The sequence below is a fragment of the Helianthus annuus genome, chromosome 3, assembly GCF_002127325.2.
Source record: "Helianthus annuus cultivar XRQ/B chromosome 3, HanXRQr2.0-SUNRISE, whole genome shotgun sequence".
In the NCBI taxonomy this organism is placed as follows: domain Eukaryota; kingdom Viridiplantae; phylum Streptophyta; class Magnoliopsida; order Asterales; family Asteraceae; genus Helianthus; species Helianthus annuus.
Genome location: NC_035435.2, coordinates 55,083,396 through 55,111,118, shown reverse-complemented (window position 1 = coordinate 55,111,118; position 27,723 = coordinate 55,083,396). Strand labels below are relative to the sequence as shown.

The 27,723-nt window shown below is 35.8% G+C and overlaps 1 protein-coding gene across 1 annotated transcript; it reads right to left on the bottom strand.

Annotated features, from left to right (window-relative positions):
• Window positions 1-19,488: 19,488 nt before the first annotated feature.
• LOC110929394 (chitinase CLP) lies at window positions 19,489-20,442 on the bottom strand. Its single transcript, XM_022172548.2, has one exon. The coding sequence runs from the start codon at window positions 20,440-20,442 to the stop codon at window positions 19,489-19,491; it is 954 nt and encodes a 317-aa protein (XP_022028240.2).
• Between the last annotated feature and the right edge of the window lie 7,281 nt (window positions 20,443-27,723).

Below are 27,723 nucleotides of genomic sequence, written 5' to 3'. Positions count from 1 at the left end.
TGATTGTATCCTACTTGAACGTGATCTTCTCACTCCTCTCTGAATTCTTACGAAATCTTGATGCTATCGAGTATCACCTGAACACTCATCAGAACGTATAGCGAACCGTGTAGAATGCTAGGTGCTTGTACGAACGTCCCTGAGTTGGATGGTGCAGCATCAATGATTAATCCATACCTCTCTCACTCCTCTTTGTCTGCTGGAACTCAATGTACTGACGTATTAGAACCCGAAGTGTGATCACTTATGCAGCACTCTCGCAACATACCGTGTAATACTCAATCGACTTGCTAGATCAATGAACAAGAGGATGAGCATAGTATATTGCCGACTTCAGTATTTGGACGACCCTGATTACCGGCAACGAACACCAACGAATTGACTTCAATCAAATCCTTAACCCTAGTCAGTGGGAGTCAACTCTTACGAATCAATTAGGACATAAGCAATGACAACTAATTATAGTGTGGAAGGTGAGACTACCGGCACAGTGAGTAGCACGTTAGGACGTAGCACAGAAGGTGAGAAGATGGACTTGGTTGGTGAAAGATCGTAGGGCTCCATTTCAAGTAACGACATCAGAGGCAACAATCATGGCAACATCAAGTGGCTCGTAAGTGTAGCCTACAATATAGAGATGGAGGTGCCTACGACTTGGATTGGCTGCTGCTAGATCAAGACGAAAACAACCGAGGGAACGGCGGTAGTACTGGAAATTCTTGTAATGAAAACAATAACACTAGAATTGATGTTCGTGGAAGGACATTTAGTATTGGCATGAGCGATGCCAGGATTATAGCAACACGGTGGCCTGCACGTTTTTGGTAACTAAACGCCTCGTTCATGTTCTGTTTAACCCTGATGCTTCTTGAAACCAACCTGTTGTGGAATCGACTGATGGCAAGTCAATTGAAACCTCATATGTTTGTTGGAATGCAAACTCGACCTTGTGGGACAAGTGTACGACGTCGACCTCCCTTCTACTATCATTGATGGTTTCGACTCAATAGTTAGTGTTCTCCTGACCTAAGGTATCAGAGTAGTGTAAAGGTTAGCATCATTTCAGCAATGAGGGCCCAGAAGTGCCTATGGAGGGATTACCCTGCTACGATAACAACCATTACCGACGTGAAGCTAAGGAAAAAGGGGATCGAGGATCCACCAATTGTTCGAGATTTCTCCCGGTGTACTGCGCAAGGAACTTTCAAGTTTACTTTCACAACTGTTAGGCAGAATCTTGGTTTGATATCACACCAGAGGTAGCCCTGATTACTCGTACTCTTCACCGTTTTGCACTAGGAGGGTCGTAGGAACTGTCAAATCAATTACAGGAACTGTTGGACATGAGTGTTGTTGGACCTAGTTCTTCGCTTTGGGGGAGCCCCAGTTATATTAGGGAGGATGGGGCTTTTCATATGTGTACTGACTATTGAGAACTCATCATGGTGACAGTCCAGAACCGTTTGTTTCGATCATGTATTGACAACCTGTTGACCAGTTGCAAGGGTCAAGCCCCTATTTGAAAATTAATTAACGAACGAACTAACATCAGATGGAAGTCCAAGGGGAGGATGTTCCTAAAAACGGTATATTGAACGCAACGCGACCATTTCCAGGAGACACAGGAGGAATTATTCCATGACCATTTGGGATAAACAACACATCATCAGCTTTATGGATCACATGAATCGACCGTGTTTATTGAGGACGTCTTGAATCATTTCCAGGAGAAAGGAACACCATGGGCGGCATTTGCATTCTATCTTAGAACTCCCGAGGGAGGAGCCACTACACGCGAAGTCTCGTTGGGAGTAACTTCTGGATTCGAGAGGTACATACTCTTTTTGGTCACGTAGCCAACGAAAGGGGAATACACGTGGATCTCGCTAATATCCATTCTGTTAGAAACTGATCGACACCAAGGATCCCTTTGAGGGTACGACAAACCCTTGGTTTCACAAGATACCATCGCAGATTCATCGCAGGATTTTCAAAGATTGTGCAGCTCTAACCTCTTTAACACAGCAGTGTGCTGTGTATCCGTGGGAGACGGAACAGGAGAACGTCTCTTCAAGCTTTTGAAACTCAACACCACAATGTACTGAGTATCATCTTTACCCGAGGGTACGGGTGATAGAGTGGTATGCTATGATAGTTTGAATCAGAGTCCCAGTTACACATCGATGCAACATGAGAATGAGATGGCCCACATGGTGGATTTACAGGAATAATTGCACAAGTCACGACCTGCGGTGGAAGCCGTAGTCTTTGGATTTAAATTGGAGGCATTACTTGGACGGTACCAAATGCATTACCTAGACCGATCACAAGGGCCTCCTGTGTACCTTTGCTCGGAGGAGCTAAACATGTAGTAGCATCGCCAGATGGAACTTTTGAATGATTACGACTGTGAAACCTGAACGTGTACGAGCTTTGCAACACACTATCGACTCTAACTTACTCGATCATACTCGCTCTGTTCAAACTGGAGAACTGAAGGAATAGAATTTGCAAGTTAAACCCATGTGGGGCATGGAAAAGCAACCATTGACAGGCCGGACGATATTCGCTACCTCATGGAACGAATGTGGGTCTCATTATACGGCAACTGTAGGGAAACTCGTGTTGAACAAAGCACACTGGTCTCGACATTCTACTCATCTGGATTATGATGAGAGATATTAGGATCCCTACATCTTGCACTGGTGATCGGGCATGAAGGCCCACCTAGCTATGTATGTATGTGATTGACGATTGACTTGTGGGAAAGTCAAGGTGAAGTATCTGCAACTAGAAACACCTATATGGAAATGAGAACAGACTGACATGGATTCTGTCACTAGTTTACTTACAACTCGAAATGGAAACAATATCACCTAGGTGATCGATGATGGACTCATGTTACTAGCACACTTTCTTGCAATCGATGAACTGACGAGTCTTCACAACTTGTGAATATTCCTCTGAGAGAGGCGGCTTTTAGGCACGAGGTGCCAACTCCTGTTACCTCCTATTTTGAGCTATACCTGATTTACGACAAGCGATAGACAACACCCTTGACTCACGTATAGGCATGAGCATTACTTATCAACATAGGACGAACGGTTTGAGTAAACAAACCCATGACACTCGAAGACATGCTGCGAGCATGTGTGAGACAGCTCTGTTTGGGGTATTGCTTGGATGATAATGCCAATCTCTTCGTGGATTGAGGTGGATGACCACCTAAACACGGGTCCAGGACTTGTACTCGAAACTCTTGGGAAGATTGCTTGGATTGGAAATTGTTTGGCGGCATTGAGTGACCGTCAGGAAAGCCGATAAGCTTAGGAAACACTGGGAGTTCGTTGTAGATGGTCTTATCGTATTAAAAATCTCACCCTGGGAGGGTGTGGTACGCTTGGGAAGCGTGGCAAACTTAATTTACGTTACGGTGAGTTATTCGGAATTCTGGAAAGAATTGGTCATGCCGCCTACAAACTCGAGTTCCCTGACGAATTGGATAACGTGTATGATATCATTTATGATTTGAATCTTTGGCAGTGTTTGTCCGATGAAACGCTCATGCTACCCTTGGTAAAGTCTAAGGTTAATGACAGGTTGCTGTTGTTGAGAGATCTACTGAAATCATGGACTAGAATATCAAGACTCGTTAGCGTGGTCGAATCCCGATTGTAAGAGTTCGTTGGAACTCAAGGCGTGGACCGGAGTTCACGTGGGAGCGCGAGGATCAGACGAAACTCAAGTATCCTCAACCTTTTCCTGTTGACCAATCAAATTCGGGTACTACTGGTGAATTTCGGGACAAAATTCCTCTTCAAGTTGGGGATGATGTGGCACCTGGAGAAAATCCGCAACAATCTTGATTTCTCACTTCATTCCTCTGTGTTTACTTATCAAATTTCGGGACGAAATTTCTTTCAAGTTGGGGATAATGTGACAACCCAAACTTTCAAGGTCAGTGCCTTTTAATCACGTGATCCTGTTTTCTAATTGTTTCTCTTTACGTCCTTTTCTATGATAAAAATTGTTAAACGTGTGTGACTTTAATAAACTTGCTAAATGAAAGAACAGGTTAAATATGTTTGCGTGTTTAGTGGGTTAGTTTAAGTGTCTAAGAGTTATGATGGGCCGAAGTCTTTAATGAACTACTTTAACCCGGTTCCAAATAGTATTGGGCCGCCAACGTATGTAACCAATTTAGCCCAATCCATCACTTGTGATTCAACTCTCGGCCCAGCATGTGCTAAAGCCCAAACTATTATTTTTTTTTGCGAAAGCCCACAACTTCTATTATTTAGTGTACGTAACATTATCATGTGGTGACTTAACACAAAACTCAAACTAAAGAAACCCTACTATCCCCTACGTACGTGCGGCAGCCCTCGAAACATAATCTTGCTCCATCAAGTCACCGGTTAGTAAATATTGATTGTTAAAGTTATTGTTAATTGTTAGTCGATGACGATGTTCATGCATCATCTTAGTTGTTAAAGTTATTGCTATGTGTTATAAACATCTGGTCGTTTCATGAGTTCTAGTTGAGTAATGATGTGTGAGCCGATTGGCTATTGATTGTTAATGTTAGACTTCTTCGATGTTAATAATATTGGTTATTCGATGATTGGAACATGTGTAATAATGATTAGGCGCTAAATAAAAACGTGATTCGGTTTGACAGCAATGAAAATCTATGAGTTAATGTAATATTTTGCATGAAAGAAACTATCTGCTAATTGATATGAATGGCTAGTTAAGTGCATATTAGGTATTAAAGGTTGCTGTAATTGTGAGAGTGCAATTCGTTGATTTAATACGGGATTGGGCCTGATACATTACGATGATATAAATATAATTCTATCTCATTCCTTTCAGATCGTAAATTTAAGAATTAATGAATTATTATTATTAGGATGCATATCACAAATTAGTACTCCATTCTGGGCCGTATCATATTTGGGCCGCAACCACCGTAAGCACTCAAATGAGTTGCATAGGTTGTGGACTAATTTATATATTTGGGCCACATAACTAACACTAGCTAGTTAATGAACTGGACTACATAGTGTATATGGGTCGAAGGGACATAAAAGAATGAATTAAACATTACTGGGCTGCACGACTAATCTCAAATTCCAGTCGGGCCTGGAAACGGTGGGCCGGGTAGTCGAGGGGGGTGGTTGCATGAGGCCCAAATGTTTGGTACATATTACGATTATGGTACAAGTTAGGAATATGCTTATTGCATGACTAATTATCACAATTTGCAAAACATCATGTGTATGATATGATATGTGAATAGCAAACTAATCGGTCGGGTCATGTATTGATACATGAACATGATGTGGAAAATAGTTAAGGACCCGAGTGAACCAGCACATGTGTATTTACATGTAAACTGAAGTACTTGTGATAATGCATGATCTGAACGTGTATTGTGGTTGTAAGTAGGATTAGATACTTGTTAAGATTTGTGTAATGATATGTGTTCTACTTGTTGGTAATTTGTGTAATAAATGCAAAGAACGTATGTTTCCCATGTGCACGAAGCTAACTGTTAGTGGTAACCACGATAGGGATAAATTGATCAACTTGGAACACGTACTTTAATCTAACCGAGCAAACCAAAGGTGAGTTCATCTCCTGAGCATGCGTCCCGGTGGTTGGGACAGTCAGTGGGTATCCCGGGGAGGGATAAGTCTTCTGGGTAAAAACGGGAATGTTGGATAATATACTCTTCCTATCACCTTTAAAGTCCCTCCATGTTGTTTGGTTACCTGGGAGGTAACATGGTATTAGTTAGTAGTGCTACTTTGGTTTGGCAACCTCACCCCGTACCTGGGAGGACGTGTGTTGAACTAATGACCTAGTCATGACCAATGCTTTGATAGGAGCATTGGAGAAAGGGCAATGTAAATCAGAAGTCGTCTTGTATGTGGGTTATTATCAACATTACTTTCGGATTTAACTTCAATGGATTAACTAAACACTTGGTAACCACGTTTTCGTAAAACGATGAACTCACCAGCCTTGTCTGATACACTTGTTGTGCTCGCAGGTCGTTAGATATCATGGATATGGGAACTTGCTGTCTGGAGTTTCTGGAGTGGTCATGGGTCGACTGGAAGGATTTATGTGATCGATATCTTAATACTATACATTGGTTTTGAAACTCTCTAACTTTGGTTTATCATTTGCTTCCGCTGAACATGTTGGTTTTCATTTAAAGTCGTTGATGGTATTTTCATTATAAATTGAGGATTTTATTTATAAATTTGTATGGGTTTAATTTAATTAGTGGCTCGTTATTGGTACGTCACACGCCTAGCAGAGACATTCCCTAGGTGGTATTTTGGGGGCGTGACATAAAATGTTTAGATTTTTATCAATCTTGATTCGATCTCATATGTGTGATGCTCCAACAGCAGCTTACCCAGGCAAACTAGTTGGAAACCATCCTTGAGATAGGTCGAATCAAGAAGGTTTGTGAAAAGTTGAAGATCTCATGATAAAATGCAAGAAAAAGTAATCGAAAGTAATTGAAAATGAAAGAAAAACCCTTAAAGCAAGTTCTGATCGCACGTTCGTGAAGTAGTGTGCCTATTTATAGGCTTCGGGGAAAATTAGGGTTTCCAAGATTTTGGAGGGATGGACTTGGCGCGGATCAGCACGTTCGTGCGGATCTACTCGATCCACGCGAACCGACTCATTTTCGATGTTTTTCGTTTAAATTTGGTTATTTTATAAGTTTTAATTGATTTTTCGAATATTAAGCATCAATGTGTTTCATGAAATCAAGAATCATGAATAATATAGCGTTCAAAATGTGAATTATGAGTATAAGTTTGCACATTAGTTTAACATGAATAACATGAATATGACTAAAAGACTTGCGTTTTCATTATAATCAATTGTCTCGGATTACAAATTGAAACGAAATAGATTACAACAAGAGTACAAGTGTCTAAAAGTAGAAAGTACAATAATGCTTGCTAAATCGGGAAAGTACAAATATGCGAAGCGTTACATGATCTACCATGGAAATAAAAATTTAAACATAGTTACATATATCTAAAAATTTGTGAAGATACATGGGAAAATGAACTGATGGTATTGTCAAAGGTAAATGAGCAAGAATGTTTTATGGTGTAATTATTTGTACAACTTGTGAGGAAAAAAGATCCCTTAATATATTATAACAACCCGATGGAATAGCTGAAAATTTTTCAAGCCCCCGCCGCATCGCGACGGTATACTTTTCTAGTTTGGCCTAAAAAGAAATAATAATGAACGATGGCATCTTTGTAAATATTCTTGGTCAACAATTTTCAAACTCAGTCAACCGAGCATCAAAATCTGAATTCAATTATTATTTGTCTTTTAGTGGTTGAATTAATTGGACTTTTAGCATTGTGTCACTTTTGCCCCCCCAAGTTTAGTGAGTTATTTTTAAGCAGCTTTCTTATTGCAATTTTTGTCACTTTCATATTCCATGAGAATCCTTCACTAAGCCTAAACCTCCTCCCGTGTGCTCGTTCCTTCAACGTTTCAACTTGTTTTCATTCCCAGGACCCTGCAAAGCACACAAGACACCATAATATACAAAACCATGACAAAATGACACAAAATGACTCGAAATATTATACAAACTATACAAGGAAACAAATGTAATTTGCATTACATCAATTATCCCCACACTTACTCTTTTTTCGTCCATGAAAAAGATATATATGCTATCGAATCATAGTCAAAGAAAATATCCGATCTCAAAATTTAAATAAACCAAGCACATGTTAACTTACGATTATAGGTATAAGATCCACTTAAACTCAACACCGGTTCCTAGGCCCTTATTATGTTTATTTATGTTCAAGTTCGGTTAATCAACCTTGGGTCTCACACTAAAAAGCCACGGATCCACCTAATCCCATCTCAAGTTTATGAAATAAAAAGAACAACAAATTGGCTATTTCCTAGCCGTTTTATACCATACCTCAAAGAATTTAAAATCAAACTTTTCTTTTTCCTCTTTTTTTTTCTTTTCATGAGCATTAGATTTTTTGCATACGTACCCTAGAGGCTGTCTCAACCAGAGTCACCATTCCCGAGAATGACATTGTGAGCTTCGGTAATTTAGCATTTTTTCTTTTAACTCAACCTAGAGGAAATTTAAATAAGAGTCACCATACCCAATAAAGATTACACAGGCCTCGTTTTTATTCAATCTAGCTCAATATTCAATGTTGCACATTTTTTTTCTTTTGACAAAAAATTCTAAAACTTTTAGCTTATAACGGTATTCCTTATACTATTATTGGCGGTTTCGGCTTCTCTATTTCTCCTAGATGAGTACCCACCGGTATCCTAACATATTAAATATTTTAGCTCAAAGGAACCTAAAATCCGGACGAGCCTCCCCACATATCCCAAGCTAGACACATGATCAACTTTATTAGCTCATATTATTATTATTTGAGAACCGAACATACTCGACTTTTCTATCATTTTCCGTATTTATGTACAAACTCTAACTTTAGGACATTTTCTATTTTTTTCAATGTTTTTTATTGTCTATTTTTTTTTTCAATTTTTATTGACTCAAACGACTCAATATACAGACTCAAACAACAGTTTCCCATCCCCACACTTCAACTCTACGTTGCCCTCAATGTAGGAATAGAAACCGACTTAAAAGACTAAAATAATTAAGAATAAACAAATAAAAGCGCAAATCAGAAAGGACTTAGCTGTTTAATTAATGCGTAAGCTCCATAACTCTCTTCCAATCCAGCTCTGATCGTATAGCATTTCATTCGCGGTCAGCTCTGACACTGACTGATACATTCAGTAAATGCCTTGACATTTGATAAGCACCTCCGAAATCATCCGAATGAAGATTGCATACGGGTGGTACGATTCAAACCTGCACAAACAAAAACAAGCAAAACCCAAAGCGGTACCGACTCGATACAAATGACCAAGTCAAAGAAAAACACTAAGTTAGACTCACAATACAAAATAAAAGACTCAAAATACAAGTAAACGTGAACCGTAACGAAACCAAACACAAGAAACTGATTAAACCGGACCAAAAAACAAGTCTGCCACAAAAACACCCCCGCCGCGTCACGCGACGGGGTCTTGTTCAAACTTGTTTAGGCTATAAATAGAAAGAGTGAATTAAGGTTAAATGATAAACATTTAGGAGATTTGAGGATTTTCATTGGAAACATCTTTTGCAAATCATCTTGGGTTTATAAAAGATTAAATAGTGTCTTCAACATAATATTCATCATAGTTCTTCATCTTGTTCTTAGTGTTCTTCACATATTTTGGTCCAAACATCAAATCGATTGGTGTTTTAGGTCTAGATCTTCATGGGAAACATCTTTTGCATCGTTGATCCGTGTATCGGGACTTATAGTATGAAGGTTTGACTTTCATTATACTAATCAGAAACTAAAAGTCAAAGCATATTTTCGGTATCAGCTTTACAATGGAATTCAAATCCTCATACATATATATGTAACCAATATCTGTCTAAGGGCTCCTTTCTCTTGTTCACAAGGTTATCCTCTTATGTCGTCCGATTAACCTCATTCTTTGTGTTCATTTGGGTACATTTGTTACTGGCCTACAATGCACAGACTTCACAAGAAGAATTCTTCATAAAAAATAGGATTAGATTCTAAGAAGGTTTTACCTTCGGTATCAAACTTGGCAACAATAAGAAGCTACGGATATTGTAGCAAAAGTTGTAGTTTCTTTCTTTGAATAACATTGTGTATTTTTTTTTTGTTATTATATGATATTAGAAGCATGTATGTACGTTAATTTCTTTTATTCTCCCTTCCTTTTTACAATATGTTAATCATGGATAAGGAAATTATGGAATAACCGTTAAAATGATCATGAATAATTGGAGTAAACATATATACATTATTTTTAAAAAAATATTTGTTTATTAAATTAAAAATTGTTTATATTTAATAGACCGGTTTTGTTCACTGGGTTGCAAAAGATATACTAAATAAATCGGTTTGTTTGCACCGATGTAAATTGTTATACTTTATACAACCGTGTAACCCCTACGGGTGGTAAAAGATGTAATATAATCAATCGGTGGTTTTCACTGGTGTAAATTGATAAGTTTTTGTGTTTTCCAAATTGTTTTAAAAGATTATATGATTTAATTAGAACCGCTATTTTAGTGGTTCCAAATTGTTTTAAATGTTTTTATGATTTAATTAGAACCGTTGTTTTAATCTATTAAAATATAACAGTAGATTATAAAAGATGTATTAAAATTAACCAGTTGGTTTTCACCGATGTAAATTGTTAGATTTTATATAATGATGATTTCCAATGTTGTAAAACAAGGTCTCGGAGGCCAAGTAATCGTTACAAGATATACTGCCAAGCCAACTTTCTTTAACTCCGCCTAATTACTCGGAATCGATCAAACGCGGTGACTCTCGGCCAAAATCGGATCTAGTTGATTACCTCAGACCGAATTTGAGTTAAAAAAAAACAAAAACACACGTTCTTATATCTACCACATTGAAGAATGAATATCATTTTTCGAAGGATGAATTTCAATTTTTGAAATACTTTTCTCTTTGAGTATGTATTTTTTTATTTATATTGATATTCATGTATTTTGTTATAAACTAGTTGGACTTCTCCGCGCTTCACGATGGGTTTTTAGTCAGTATTTACACTCAGCATCGCAATCGCCGTGTGTTTTACATCGAATGAAAACAGTAAAAACAAGTACATGTACCGGTATTAGTGTTGTTCCATTGGTATTGGTTCGGTTCATTATACTACGTATATGGTACCTACACTCGATAAAGCTTACGATACCAAAAAAAATTATTGCGACTACAACTTTGTGTTCAACGAATTTTATAACGCCACGTCAATAAAAACCATAAAAACAAATACGGTACCGGTACCGATGTTGACCCCCGAGTTGCGGACGCGAGAGTCGTAACGCAAAGTAGCTAACCAAAACCGGGAAAATCATAAAATAAAACCGTGAATTCATACAACATAGACAAAGACAAATGCGAACTTATAACGCAAAGTAGCATAAAATGTGTCAGACTCACACTACAAGACATAAACAATAAAAGAAAAATATCATTAAAAGACAAAATCATTTGTTATATGTATAAATGTAGGATCGTTTTCGGACCCGAACGAGTCGATCAGAGGCGTTCTACTCAAAATGAAAGGCGGAAACAAACATGATGAGTTGAATTCAGCAAGATATTCACTTAAACTGTCTTTTATATTGATTCTGAGACGATTACAGATCTGTACACACTTCGACAGAGCTTCGCCGTCGGAAAACCTCAACCTAATTTCGTACCAACTGACACAGAAACACTACTATATATAGAGATGCTAATTCCACACGAAACATGTACAAACGGAATTATGGTTCATGCGATATTACAATTTAAACGGAATTATATGTTAATTCCGTGCGGAATTAACTTGAACTCTTTCAAGCGGAAATAGCATCTTCATGCGGAATTAACCTTTTGATCTTAATTCCTCGATCTTCGTGCCATGAGCGATGCAAGACTCAATACAAGACGAAGTCGACAGACGCATGCACTAACAGACTCCCCCTCGAATGTTGACGAGTCTTCATCGTGTTGAGTCTTTGACCTTCAATCTTTATCAGTCCTCGGGCTTCTCTTGAAGTATCTAACATTGTAAAGCATCCTCAAATCTCTCTCTTCTCTTCTCTTTCTACACCAACAGATTCCCTCTGAACAAATACTCTCCCCCTCGAATGTTGAATCTTTAATGAATCAGGATCTCAATCTGGCTCTTGCTTCTCTTGATCAGATCCCTTGATTCCTTAAGTTCATCAGCAGCTTGCATGAATACAGGCTCTCAAAATCATAACCTGGCTCTTAGCATTTACAGACTCCCCCTTTCGATAAGCTGGGATCGCAGTTTGACTTTCACAGGTTCAAGATCGTGACCTGGCTTTCTCTATCTAGGAATCGGAACCTGGCTTTTTCTAACCACAAGCTCCTCAGGATCGATTAACCCAGCTCTTACTCAAACCTGCACAATCTTTACCACACAATAAGTTTTACAAATTTAACATTTTGACAAAATTATGCTTTCTGTCTACCACTTGCAGAAACAAGATCAATCAACGAATGATTTTAAATTTGAAAACCTTCTGATGACCACTTGTAGACAAAGACACAATCTGATTTCATTATATACAAACTCCCCCTCAAATTAAGAATCATCATGTTTAGCACTTGGAATTTTGAAAATCAGCTCTTCAACACCAGTTGTCAAAAATCTTTTTGGATTTTTCAAAAGTTTATGCTAAAACACACTCAAAATCTTTTTGGATTTTTGAATAAAATGGAATGCAGTAAAGAAATATTTACACTTAATATTTTTGTGAGTTTGTATAAGAGGATCATATCAGTTTTTGAGACACATCACTAACACCATTAAGTTTTAAACATTTTGCGTTCTAAACAATTCACCTAGATTGTCAGTATACTGGTCCACTTAAATTTTCACACAAAGTTCAACTGTTTCGAGATACGAGATTAGTGTTTTAAGAACTTAAACTTATTCGCGTGTCCCACCACTTGAATATACTCTCGTATCCAGATCCCAATATTCAGTCTTACAGGTGAGTATACCTAGATGATATCTATAAAGGGTTAAATGCGAAATCGTGAGAGCTCAGGTCAGAACTTCCGTTCAGCAGAGAGATGACGGTTTGACTTTAGGTGTGTTCCCTTTAGAGAATCTTTTCTTCAACAGCACATGATTAGCATTTTTCAATGTTTCATCATTTTTTGTACTGAGGGCTAGCTATGTTTCAAGCAAATGCAAAGTATTATACGAGGACTAGGCCATTGCTTCCGCAATATCAGAAGTCCCGGGATAATACCCCAGATATCACTGAGTATAAAGACCTAGTATCTTAGAAAGAGGGACCTTTCAAACAAGATTTCGGGGGTTACCCATATATCCAAGAAATGTTACCCACGATATAGGCAAGTTTGAAATTTAGGTTTATATCTCGAAAACAATTTACTAAATGTGTAAAAACCTACTGGCACATCCACAATGAGATTGTTTATCACATTTTTACTTTACATTTCTTTAGCGTGTTGTGATAGTCCACTGATGTACTATCATTTCCTCTTTTCACACCAAAAACTCATTTTTGATTTTATCATGTTTTTGAATTTTTCAAATTTTCTAATGTTTTTGGATTTTTGAATTTTTACGCCCCCTAAAATGCAAACACATTTAAAGAAATTTGAAAACAAACTATAGAAGAAAATTGACAACTGATTTTTCAAGCTTCAATTCGCCATCCTCTTAGCATAAACAATCAGAACTCCCCCTCTCAACAAACTATTTTCCCATTATGATTTCAAAACACTTAAGTTTGTATTAATCAAAATGGTTTTTCCGGAAAATTAGTTTAGTTGATTTTACCACTTGTAAGTTCGGGGTTTATCTCATCACATTGTTTATCAACCACTTGTATGAAGATTACATCAAGTTCAAATTAATGACCTTGATTAATCACTTTGTAAAAACAAACCTCTGTACCACTTGTAAGAAAATCAAGTACAACTTAATGTCCCTGATTTACCACTTGTAGGTATGCACAATCAAATCTGATATAAAGAAAGATGCCGATTCCTGCTCCACGATTACCAACTTGGGAGCTCCGGCAAGTGAGGTTTTTAGTCAAAGAATATATCCACCCAAGCCTGACCAGCCTTGGGTGATACCGAGTTACCAACACTCGGTTTCTTACCTACCATCTTCTTCTCATAGAACTCTTTAACCCCTTTGACTTTTCTGTCAATCATTTTTCCAAAGATGTGTTTCACTTTGGGGTTAAAGGTCTTTTCACCATCAAATTCCTTTTTATCAGAATAAAATTGGTTTGAAATTTCAACTTTACCAATTTTCTTCTTAAAATTTTTAGCCCGAAGTGGTGGAAAATTCACATCATCCACAGTCGGAACTGATTTTTCACCTTTTTCCTCAACCTGTGGCTCCTCTGACTTTGTGGAATCAGGTTCATCGCCAGAAGATAGCTTCTCTGATTTTGATGAACCAGAATCATCGCTAGAACTATCAACAGATTTCTTAACAACCCATTTTTGTTTGTCAAATTTAGCTCTTTTCTTGTAAAACCTGTTTGAACATTCACCAATTTCAAATTTTGAATTTTTGAAAAGTTTGGTTCTATCAATTGGTGGTTCAAACTCAATCACTTTCTCTTTCAGTTTAGAAACTCCATGTTTGATTTGTTTTGCTTGTGAACAATTCATGGCAATATGACCACTTTTTCCACATTTAAAACAGGTTCGAGTTTCCTTCTTCTGATCAATAGTCTTCAACTCTTCTTGCTTCTTTGCAAGGAACTCTCTGTTTGTCTGCTTCCTGAATAAATTTTCTTTCTCTTCCTCAGAAGATGTACCTGAAAGAAATTTCATTTTTGATTTAAGATCTCGAACATATTTTTCATTTTGATAATTTTCTGGTGGAGTAAAACCTAATCCTTTCTTTTTGAAATTACCGTTATGGTTTGGTTTCTTTCGATAACCAGAACCAAAACTGTAACCCTTTTTCTTGTTTCTCTTTGTTGAACTCTTGAGGTGTATTTTTTAGGTTTATCAGTAATATTTACATCTTTTATTTCAGAAATATTAATTTCTGTTAGTTTGAAAACCTTTTTGATCATTTCAGGTTTGACACCTCTTATTGGAAATTCCTCATCAGAATATAATTTGTCAGAATCATTCAAAGTATATGAAACTTTAAACTTTTCGTCATCCAAATTAGATTTTGATAACAAGAATTCTTTACTGTATACTCTTTTGCCCTGTTTGTCAATTTGACTCGGAGTGCTGGACTCAGACTTTGACTCCGACATAGACTCCATCTTTGACTCCTCGGTTTCATCGTTATCTAACACATGATCCACCGCTTTCTTCATGAATTGAGATTGTTGATCAGTGTCAGACGATGTAAACGTGACATCAATGTTTTCTGGCAAATTGACTGATGACTCAGACTCCCACTGTAAGTTTGTTGCCTTTTGGACTCTTTCAGAATTTGGATTTCTGGGCAAATATCCATTTTCCAGCGGGGGTGGACACTTGTTATAACTGACACCTTGTTTCTTACCAGAATTCTTTTTGTCAGTCTTTTTCTTTGTGTCATTATTCTTTTCTTTCTTCTTTTCAGAATTCTTTTCTTCAGAAACCTTCTGTTCTTCAGAAACCTTCTGTTCTTCAGTTACTTCCTCATCCTCAAATGCCTTCATACCTTCAACAGTTGGATAAATCCTGTCAATGAATAAGAAGTACATGAGTAAATTTTCAACAAACGATTAACTCTTTCAGTTTCAATTCTTTGTAATTCTAGTTTCTGTTCAAGAACAACACACTTCTCTATATAATTGTTCACAACTTTCTGCTTCGTCATGAAAGCTCCCTGAAGTGTCTTCCTTGCTGTTGCTTGTTCATCGCTTGTTTCATTGTACATATTCATTGCTTTGTTCGACACATCATAAGATTCCTTCAACCTGTTCATGTTGTTGATCAACTCACTGTTTTTCTTCTTCATGATCTCACAGGTTTCACAATCCACAGGAATCTCTCTTGCATCAACATTTTCATTAATTTTGAACTTTGGAACTTTTTTAACTTTTCTTTTGACCACTGGAACTTCCTCATCATCACTGCTAACTGGTGTTTTGACCTTTTTCTTTTTCTTTTTAGCATTATCATTTTCACTGTCACTTTCTGCCATCATTTTCAAATGATCTCTCATTCTTTTTGCATAATACTCAGTGTCATCATCACTGTCTTCTTCAATTCGAGCAACAAAGGCTGTGTGAACTAGAGTTTTGTTAGGATCATAATCATCCCAACTAAAATTTTCCCAGCTAAACCCTTCAGGTAACTTTTCATCGTCTTGGTCTATCACACATGCTTTACCATCAACTGATATAAATTTGTTCCAGTTGAATCCTATTGATAACTTCTTTTCATCTTGGTTCACCATACAAGCTCTCTTTGAAGATTCTTCAATCACATTCCTTCCATGTGCAGTTTGTGGCTGTTGTTGATTTGGTTGTTGAGCAACTTGATGGTAGATGGCCTTCTGATAGTAATCATTGTTGTTGAACGGATTTTGAGCTCCACTTGCTTCGCGATTAGTGCACCCCCTCTTGAAGTGTCCTTTTTCTCTGCAACGAAAACAAGTGACTTTAGATTTATCAAAACCTAATGTACAAATATTTACCTCACGTAGATCATCTCTTCCTGTAATCTGTTTGAATTTCTCAGCTCTCCTCAACACACTTGCCAATCACCATTTTATATCCATCAATTCCATCTCTTCAGCATCTATTTGATCGTAATCTTCTTTTGTAAGCATTGGATTCCCGATCCGACCTGCTACAAAACTCCCATATGATTCTAAAACAGTCCCCAACAAAGACATGTGGCTTTTTGCAATTTCTTCTGTATAATCTTGATCATCCTCAAGATTCAAAACAATGTTGCACTGTAACTTCCTGCCATTCTTTGTTGTTGCCAAATTTTGATCAAATGATGGATATGATGAAAAACTTGTTTTGCTGCTTGATCCTTTAGACGAACCTCCCGATGAGCTTTTTACATTGAATGTTGTTTCAACCTTCGGTGACATGTTTGTCTTTTCATTTAATCCTGCTTTATAATACAATCCAATATCTTGTTCACCGTCAAACACTTTCATTCTTGAAATCTTTATTTGTTCCATTTCCTGTGCTTCAAGCTTCTCAATAAACTTGCTCAGTGTTAGATTGTTGAATCCTTTCTTGTTTCTTAGCATCATCAAGTATGTGCCCCAAGTCTCATGTGGCAATGCATCAGCCAGTTTTTCAATCAACTCTTCATTATCTTTGTTGATGCTAACCCTCTTCATGTTTACTAACAAATTGCAGTATCTTTCAATTATCTGCTTTGTGCTCTCATTTTTCAAACCACGGAATAAATCAAACTCTTTTTTCAGAAGTGATTTCTTGTTTTTGATCATCTCTTGGCTTCCAACAAACTTAGATCGTAATGCTTTCCAAATCGAATATGCACTCCCAGTGTGTTGCAATAAGACCAAGATATCCTCTTTCACTGCCCGTTGCAGTAAACTGATCATCATCTTTTCGTTTTTGTATTTCTTTTTCTCCTCGGCGCTAAGATCTTTGATAGCAATTACCTCTTCGTCATCATTTGTTGGTCTAACGTATTTCGTTTCAATGCATTCCCAAGCATCCAAATAATTTGCTTGTACCCAGTTCTCAAACCGTTCTTCCCAACCCTTATACTCCTCGATGTTTATGAGTTTAGGTGGTTTTTGAATAGTGCCCGTTTCGTTTTCCAACATTGTCTGCCGAGTCACAGTGATAGGGGTAGCAAAGGCGTTATAAAATTCCTCTTCCATGATTTGGTTTTTCAAAATTTCACAAAACAGTCCTTTCAAACAGAATTATCTTTCAAACTGGATCTCTTCAAGCGAGATTACTCTCAAGCGAGATTACCTGCACACAACTTCAAAACGGAATTAAAATTCAAGCGAGATTACTTAATTTCGTTTGAACTGATCAATGAAAACTAATTTCGTGTGGAAATAGAAATCAAGTTCAAGCGAAATTAAAATTTTAGAGGGAATCACTAATTTCGTGTGGAATTAATTATGTTTTCAAACGAAATTATCCAGATGCGTTAATTCCGTGCGAGATTAAGGAACACTTTCAAACAGAATTAAGATGATGTCATCATTTTCGAACAGAATTTCAAGCGAAATTATAAATTTTGTCAGTTTTTGATTGAATTATGGTCCAATTCTCTCAAGGCTTTGTTAAAACACTGTTTTGCATGTTATATGTGAAATTCAGATCATTTCAACCGTGAAAACTTGTTCAATTTAGAAAAGAATGTGTAGAAGAAAGAAAATCAAGCTGAAATCGACAGAACTCTCCTCCTGAGCTCTGATACCACATGTAGGATCGTTTTCGGACCCGAACGAGTCGATCAGAGGCGTTCTACTCAAAATGAAAGGCGGGAACAGACATGATGAGTTGAATTCTGCAAGATATTCACTTAAACTGTCTTTTATATTGATTCTGAGACGATTACAGATCTGTAGACACTTAGACAGAGCTTCGCCGTCGGAGAACCTCAACCTAATTTCGTACCAACTGACACGGAACACTACTATATATAGAGATGCTAATTCCGCACGAAACATGTATAAACGGAATTATGGTTCATGCGATATTACAATTTAAACAGAATTATATGTTAATTCCGTGCGGAGTTAACTTGAACTCTTTCAAGCGGAAATAGCATCTTCATGCGGAATTAACCTTTTGATCTTAATTCCTCGATCTTCATGCCATGAGCAATGCAAGACTCGATACAAGACGAAGTCGACAGACGTATGCACTAACTATAAATATTAGTAAACTTATATATTTGACATATATAAAATCTGCGGAAAACTAATTTCTTTATAATTTAACATGTTCGAGTTTCCTCCGTCTAACGCCTAGCGACTTCTGCAACCTTAATGTTTTCCAAAGGGTTTCCACCGATTTAAATTGTTAGGTTTTATATGTAACGGTGTTTTCCAAAAAGTTAAAAGATAAATTAAAATATATGATTGAGTTATCACCGCTGTTTTATCTAATAAATAAAAAGGTTCTTAGCGAATTTCAAGTTAAGTATTATCTATTGCGATGCTTAAGTGTTTTTTGATCTAGTTATATAGCAAACCGCTTTAGTTAAAAAAATTAACACTCTAATAGATTTTTTTTACTAGTGCTAGTGTATGTTGCCGTTTCTCATTTGCCTTGAGTACCGATATGGGCCAACTAATTCGAGCCAAATCAAATCATAGTTTGTTAACACGAAGGTTATTTTAAAGTATGATGTCACGACATGAGAGATTTGGAAGGCGAGAAACGAGAAGACTTTCAATGATAACTCTATCAACTTCAAACGAACGGCGGACCTTATCAAAGAAAATACTTTTCTTTAGATTACTAATAGATCAAAGTATGCTAACCTTGATTGGGATAGATGGTGTAAATTTTAATATTCAAGATGTAATGTTATAAGTTCGGGTTCCAGTTATTTGTTGGCCCAGTTTTCTATTTTTATCGAGAAAAGTTTCGCCGTTCCAAAAAAAAGTTTATTTCTACCAAACAAAAAGTAAGACACTTACAAACTCGTGAATAGAGAAATTGAAACATCAAATAATGAGAACAACACATGATACAAATGACAATTACTATCAAATTGAAAATGCATGGGAGATTAAATATAAACTAATTAGATACGAAACTCAAGCCATAAGGTAACATGTCTTCCTTATTATATCACTTCAAATAGCATTTGAGATCATATGAAATCAATGTTCTAGAACATAGGTAAAGTTGAAGCTGCCACAAGAAGTTCCTCGAGATAACAAGGAAGAGCTGAACCCCAACTTTTGATTCCCCAAATCAAAGAACAAGAAATTGTTCTCCATCTGAAACGTCCCAATCACAATGGCCTCTTTCATTTTTAAGCCACCATCGATGAATGCTAGACAAGTGGTGCCATTCCCAACACGCTTCATCGAGTTGTCACCAGAGATTGTCCAGTTTTTCCCACTTTCCATTTCAAGATCAATCTTAGGAACATGAAAACCCTTTCTAACAGATCCTACAGCACTGGATTTTAGACATAGACTAAAGGGTTGAACTGCTTTTAGTCGAGGAATGTTTTTCGTAGCCATTGAAAAACTTGAAACAAGTGCTTCATATATATCACTTCTAAGTGTTGTGTATAGAGTGACAGTACTAAGCTTCACAGAACCACTTTTCAGTGATGGTAAAGGAATAGATATTCCTTTAATTGAAATCTTCTTGATCCCAATATAATATCCAAGTGATTTCTTATCCTCTCTAACCATTGGAGTGTAAGAAAGAATGCTTCTGAGATCAAGATTCGGAAAAGAAGTAAAATAAAAGGGTCCTTCACCTAAAAATGTCACCCCGGAATCCTTTGAGGAGCTTGGTAGACAAAGTGCAAATTTATCTGCCATGTCAATATGGTTATGAAGTTGACGTGGAAAAGCCAAAGTGGACCATGAAAAAGCTGAAACACCACCAACATAAGGAGAAAATGATCTCAATAAGGAGGAAGGTGCACATGATACTACAAACTCTATTCCATACGTAGACTTATCTGTACTTGGGTTGTGACCATTAGTTCCCTCCATTAGCAACAAATCAGTGGTCAGTTGTGATAACTTGCAAGACTTTGAGATGGGATTAAATGGGGTGACTGCACATATTTTGCAGCTATATTTGTTTGTCATATTGAGAGAAGGGCATGTAGGATTGATATAAGAGTGTGCTTCTTTGCAAAAAGTTGTGTCACATCTTACCGGAAATCTGCATCTGTCTTCTATCCTACAACCAACCTTAGTGTTGATAACACAATTTTGCCATCCGAAAGGAGCATCGAGGTCAATGTGGGAATATCCTGATAAAGTGGGAAGAGATGTTTTGGCATCCTTATTTATGGACAAAACTGTTGTATTAAAACGTGAATTGTGAACTTGTGATAAGACACATTGAGAGAAGAATGCTAAGAAAGTGAAAAGTAGCTTTACAAGATGCATATTTTGCAATGAAGGTGGCAATGAAGGGTAGAGTTAATCCATTAGCTTTTGTATATGTAAAAGTCAAATAATTTGATAGACAATATATTGTTATCTACGTTTTATAATTATTAAATAATACTCCATTGGCATTAAACAAGTACACTCTACCATCAATATAATTTGCTACTTGTAATAACAAATAATAATGAGCATGTTATAAAAAGTATACTATTAAGTGTTTGATACACTAGTAAAGTGTAGAGTTGATCAAATAGGTTACACTTATGCGGAAGTCATAGAATTATTTAGATTCATAATTTTGAAAAGCAAACCCGTAGGAGAACAAGAACTTTTAATAGTTAAAACCCGACTGAATCTCTTAAAGACTATCAAAACAAGACTGAATAATATGAGAGGGACTCGCACTTCATGGCCTTTGTTATGTTGGTATTTGGTAAAAGAAAAAAAAAGTTAAAAATGGATAATTGAAGATATAATTCGAGAGATATGGAATTGTTGCCTCTAGAATGTTATTAAGAATCCACTAAAAAGTGGATTTTGCTTAAGTAGCTTAAGAAGAATTGTGATAATTACATGTGGCACTCCTAATAAGTAGCAACGAAGGGCATTTTGTCTTTATAAATAAGAGTAAAAATGACATGTGACACCCCTTTTGTTTTCTAAAAATACAACAAAAAAATCTAGTATAAAAAAAATTTAGCACAAAAAATCTAGTACAAAAAAATATAGCACAAAAAATGTAGTACAAAAAAATATAGCACAAAAAAATCTAGTACAAAAAAATATAGCACAAAAAAATCTAGTACAAAAATATAGCACAAAAAAATATAGTAAAAAAATATAGCACAAAAAAATTCAGCAAAAAATGTATTACAAAAAAATCCAGCACAAAAAATTGAGAAAAAAATTTAAGACAAAAAAATTCAGCACAAAAATATAGTACAAAAATGCAGCACAAAAAAATGTTATATAACATAGAAATACAACACATTTTAGTGGTTTTTTTAGTATTCATATTTTACATAGTAATATGGTACTCAAATTAAAGATAAAAAGATGCTCGATTTTACGGTGAAATTTTTATGAAAAAAATAATGTCGTATAAAAAAATTATGAACGTTTAAAAAACGCGGGTGAAATATGCATGTGTCTTGCATATGGAGAGAGAAAGTCTATAAATATGATTTTCCAAGATACCATTGCACTCCTCCTTTCTCCTACACTTTCATCTTAACCATTGATTTGAAAAAATAAATGGTTAAGATTCCTTCTCATCCTACTTAGACAAAATAAACTTTTTATTTGATCTTACCCCAGTACATCAAATATGAGAAACTAAAATATGAAAAGCTAGATTGAGCAAGGTATATTATTCACTAACCCACGCGATGTAGCGGAAGTGACGATTAGAGGTTAAAATATAATTATTGTTTAAAAGAACAATTTTCCCTCATTTTAGAGATTGTATTTATAAATTAAAAAAGAAAAAGGTCTTATTGTTTTGGTACCCCAAAATGTCCATCTCTTATTGTTTAGAATTGTTTATTTTAGTGAGTTACTAACTTATTGAGTTTTTAAAAAGTTAAAAGGTGTTTGACACTGTGAGTGTATATGAGCGAAAAGTTATAAGGAGTTTCCAAACTTAATCCCAAACATGACATATAGTATAGATTTGAAATGTTGATAACATGCATAGTTGCACTTACAAATATCATTCACTCATCTAAAGCACTAATTCTGAATTGGTTGATTTTTTCATGATGAAAATAACATGTCTAATTCAGGAATTTTGACCGACTCATCCGCTCCATCTTCTTTCGGACCCAACACATTGGAGCTCTATTATTCTTTTTAATTTTAGATGGTTTGAAGATGTCATATGTTGTATAATTTTTTAAGGTTTATAAGATACAATCCATGTTTTAACGTTTATTTACATGTTGTATCATATGTGCCCTTCAAGTATAATATCATATATTCCTAAAACATAGAAATAAATATATTTGTTTTGAACAACTAAAATAAAATAAGATAAAACTTTTTAACAATAAAAACAATATTGATTATCAATTAAAGAACATATTTATGGCATTTTGTCCAATAATTTTAACTTCATGTATCCAAATAAACATAATACAAAACAAGAACTTGCATCACTCAATGTCTCAGTCCGACATAAAAAGGAGAAAAAAAAAACAAACTTTTATAAAGACAATGTGGAACTATACTATAAAAAAAAACCAACCGACCCATAGCAGGAAGCTAAGAGCAACTCGAAACGGGCAACGCCAAAAGACGAACAACGCCTAAAAGACAAAGCACACCTAAGGCAAAAACATTACACAAACAAGTGATCACCAAAATTGTGCTCCAAGCTTTCCACTCCAAGTGCCTCCATTTGGTTCTATTTACAATCCACGAAAACTTAGTTTCTTTAATCTCATCCAACATCTTTTGAGAGGAGGACCTAACCCTTATAAAGACCTTGTCGTTCCAATTAACCCATAGCCTCCATAGTTATAATAAAGTGACTGCTTCCCATGCCTTTTTCTTCATTTTGCTGGCCGTAATATCAGCAACAAACTTCAGCAGCTCAAAAACTGAAATCATGCCAGAAGAGAGGCATTTGCAACCATGTAGTGACTTGTTTCCACACCTTTTTGGCATTTGAATAAGAAAAAAGCAAATGGTCAACTTATTCGTGATAGCTCCTGCAAATGGGACATGAGTCGTCTTAAAAAGATAAACCCTGGCTCACCAGCGCATCCATACTCGGAATGGCCCCCATAAACGCTCGCCACCCAAACATGCTGAATTTTGGCACCGCCCAACTGTTCCATTGGATTAAGAAACTCTGCTGATCCAAATGAAAAGCGGAGGTAAAATCATTTTTTAATTGGTTCACGGAGAACTTGTGCTCAATCTCGTTGTTCCACATCCACACATCCTCCTAGTCTCTAAACAGTTGGTCCTACAGCACGTGATAAAGTTGTTGATATTCAACTATTTGATAGGCGACTGTGGCATTTTTTTTCTAAATGATACCTGTGCCTCCCACTTTGATGTAGTGGTCTTTTCCCCAACTTGTTTTTTAAGCTTCACCAACAGAAACAGGTTTGGAAAGATGTTACAAAGCGGTTGTTCCAACGCCCAAATTTAGTTAAAATAATCAATTTGATTAAAATGAAAATAAACAAACATTTGTATGGCAAATTACCTCATGTAATCTAACATTAGGATGTCTCCGGATCTTCAATGTCGTAATTTCCCTCTTGCTTGTATATTCCTAAGGAAGATAAAGAAATAAACATGAGATGTAGAATACAAATTATTACGCGCATATAGCAAAAACAGTTTTGACATTCCAGGTCAGACAACCAACTATTTAATCAAGATTTGACGGTTACATTAAAAATCGTACGCAAAAGTATCAATACACTAATGTTCCAATGTTTATTCTTATTGAAGAAACTTCAATTCTCAAAATGAAGACGCAATTATACGATCCATGCCTTGGTTTTTCAAAATGAACATTACACCCTGAACAAACTGGAAACTCGATGAACCCATCAAAAAGTCATTTTTGGCCCAACATAACAGCTTCTTGTAAAAATGGCTCATTGTATGCTCGGACATTATTTAAAACCTATTTAAGATTTATAATGGAAACATTACCTTTTTATCAAGAGCGTGATGTAGCTCAGTAGGGGCATGTATTTCAGTTTCTCTTGCCTGGACGTGAGAGACTGAAGGATGAGCATAAGTTGCATGATGTGAAATAACAGTTTCTGCAGCTTTAATAGTTGTACTGGACACATTCTGTCCCTGTAGGAAACGTATTATATATCTATACAAAAAGCAACTAAGAGTCACCACCAATTGACTCCTACCCTTTCGTGTAAAAGACAATTAATTTTTATCCTCTTCGCACCGTTTCACACGCACCTCTCCGTAAACAATATATCTATACAAAAAGCAACTAAGAGTCACCACCAATTGACTCCTACCCTTTCGTGCAATAGACAATTAATTTTTATCCTCTTCGCACCGTTTCACACGCACCTCTTCGTAAACATACATCGTCCTCAGTGCGACGCACCCAAAAAAAAACCGATGCGTCAACCGTCACATGAGAAGTCAACCAAAAAATAAACCGTCATCAATACAACGCACCCATTGAATTGATATAATCTAAAATATGAAACGGTGTGATTTACTTAAGCAATACGTCACTTCCGTTCATCATATTTGAATGGCTTTTAACTTCCCTTTGACATATTTGAATGGCTAGGCAGTTTATTGAATCAAATATTTTAGGGTTATTTAATATTAAAATCATACTTCCTAAACCAACCAGAGTATCAACATATTTTGGCAAGTTCTTGAATCAAATATTTTAGGGTTTTCTATTACACCATAATTTGAACGCTATATAGACTGTTCCACCGTTTTCTATGATCTTAAGGCCCACCATTTTCATGCAAGTATTGTTATTCGTTCCTTTGAATGTTTTTTTACTTGATGCAAGTATTGTTATTCGTTCCTTTGAATGTTTTTTTACTTGAATTTCTATGTAATTTTCTTCGTATCTTTGCATTTAATTTTCTTCTTCGTATCTTGCATTTAATTGATTCATTCAATTGGTTGTGAATCGATTCAATAAAGTTTCTTTCGGTTTATATGCAAATCTTCACACGCCAAATTAATCGCTGGAAAACAAATTTACTGGTCTTCGAGAAAAAAAACCATACTCAAACAGTCAAACCTACTTATTTTCTTGACGAATCTTTTTTTTTATTGAAACTTTATGCTCAGTGTTGAATTGAATGGGTTTTTCTTCAAGATGTTTAAAGACATGCATTACGATTAACAAGAAAACGATTCGAATTGGTTTTTCATCAATATTAGTATTCTATTTGTCGAAATCTGATTTTCTAAACTCTATTTACTTTTCAAATATTCATTGTATTTGCTTCGTACCACATAATAGGCTTTGTTTGAAAGTGTGAAACCATGATCTCGGTTACAAAATCTTGATTTAATATATTTGGTACCAAACAACAGCCTTTGCGTGTTATCGTGATCCCGGTTCAGATGTATGGGTATTAACACAAGCATTTCATAGGAAACCGGTTCTCTTTTACGGCGGTAGTACGTTTTCTCTTATATATTTTGCTCCATCTCCAAAACAAGTTTGACCTCTTATTTTTTTGATTAATTGAAACTTCATTTCAATGTGAATACACTGTTAATTAAAGATGTTGAATAATTGATGCAGTATGATTTAAGGTATTAACAACAAAGAATGGGGGTTAACATTTTTTGTGATATAAAATTATCTCAAATTCGGTTTACTTTTTTATGCTTATTGCTAATCCTCAATAAATTTGCGATATATGTGACTAATTCTCAAATATGAATTTTGAAAAAAAAAATTGTTTGTCAAATTTTAGTTTGACATCCCCAATCTGCTTTTTTGAAACCAAATTGAGAAATAATGATTTATTTTTGCCGTCAAATATGGTTAATCTTGAAATAACCATATGATAATTTTCAAAACTTATGCACATAAATACATTGAATGTTTTTTGCCTATGTTAACTGTCTATTTCTACACTCATATGAATACTCTATGAAGGGTTTAAGATTAACTATTCTATGTGAAAATATGACGATGAATGGTTTAGTAACATTTCAAGCATGGTTATGAGATTGTATTTGTCTAACATCTTGTTATGTACAGATTGAATTTATTTCCTTTATAATTTTTGTATCTCATGTATTGACACTAAACATTTATAATCAACATCCCGCCGTAACGCGCGGGTTAACATCAACTCGTTTATAACAATTATCATATTATGAACAAGGAAAATAATGGATATTTTTAGAAAACTAACCATTCGTTGATTCAACATAGCGATTGAGGGATTTGGTTCACTCAAAGTAGGTAACATTAATGATCAAAACCTAATTGTAGCATCCTTGGCTCTCTGGAGTTCATAGAAAGTCTACATAGTGCACTATTCTCTCTCCTCAAAGCTTCAAGCATGTATCCAACCGCTTTAATGGCATACAATCGATGTCCTGTCCGAAAGAAATAGTTAAAAAAGAATATATACACACACACACACACACAGAGTTGGACTCGTGTGTGTTTTACAATGCAAACCCTACCTTGACAAATCTAAATCAGGGCGCAAATGCTAATAGAGCCAGCATACAATATATCAATAATTTTATCATACGAATCCAACATCACAAATGTAGTTGCAAGCATCCTCGGATCCCAACAACATGCCATAGCTCTGGATGCAACTTCATAATCATCAGATAGATTAACATCATGCTCTTTTTATAACGCCATGTTGAGAAACCCCTCCTCAACGGTGACCAAGTGGTTAGTTTTTTAACTAAAATATTGATATTGGCTTTACCTAGTGGTCGAATAGAACGCAGATCTATAGCCTATAAAATTACACAGCTTTCACTTAAATAAGCATAATATTTTTCTATTAAATAATAGATAATAAATTTTTGGTCATAGAAACATTACCTCTACATATATTCCATCATTTTCAAGTAATTCAACAACCTGAAATTGTAAAAACACTTGTATCAAATTCACAAAAAATAATGCTTGATAGAAAGGCGGTTGAAAATGCTACTGGCATTTATCTAATCTAGAAACAAAACAGACCAAAGATATCATTGTAGACCATGGGCACCGCTCAAGACAGTTATAAATACAAAGATAAAGATCAATATAAGCACATATGCATTTGTCCCAATTTAAATCAAGCAAAAAAGCACCCCAATTTTGTTAGAAGTGATAAACATAAATTCCTAATATTCGATTACTATTTAAGTGTGTATGTTATATTTAGGATATTTAAACTTATGTCTATATGTGTGTAACAAGAATATTTGAACGGTTGTGAAGGATTAGAAGACACCGTTTCAATAACGGTT

What these genes read in the sequence shown, in the direction of transcription:
- LOC110929394 (XM_022172548.2), bottom strand. Translation starts at nt 20,442, where the DNA reads ATGACAAACAAATATAGCTGCAAAATATGTGCAGTCACCCCATTTAAT.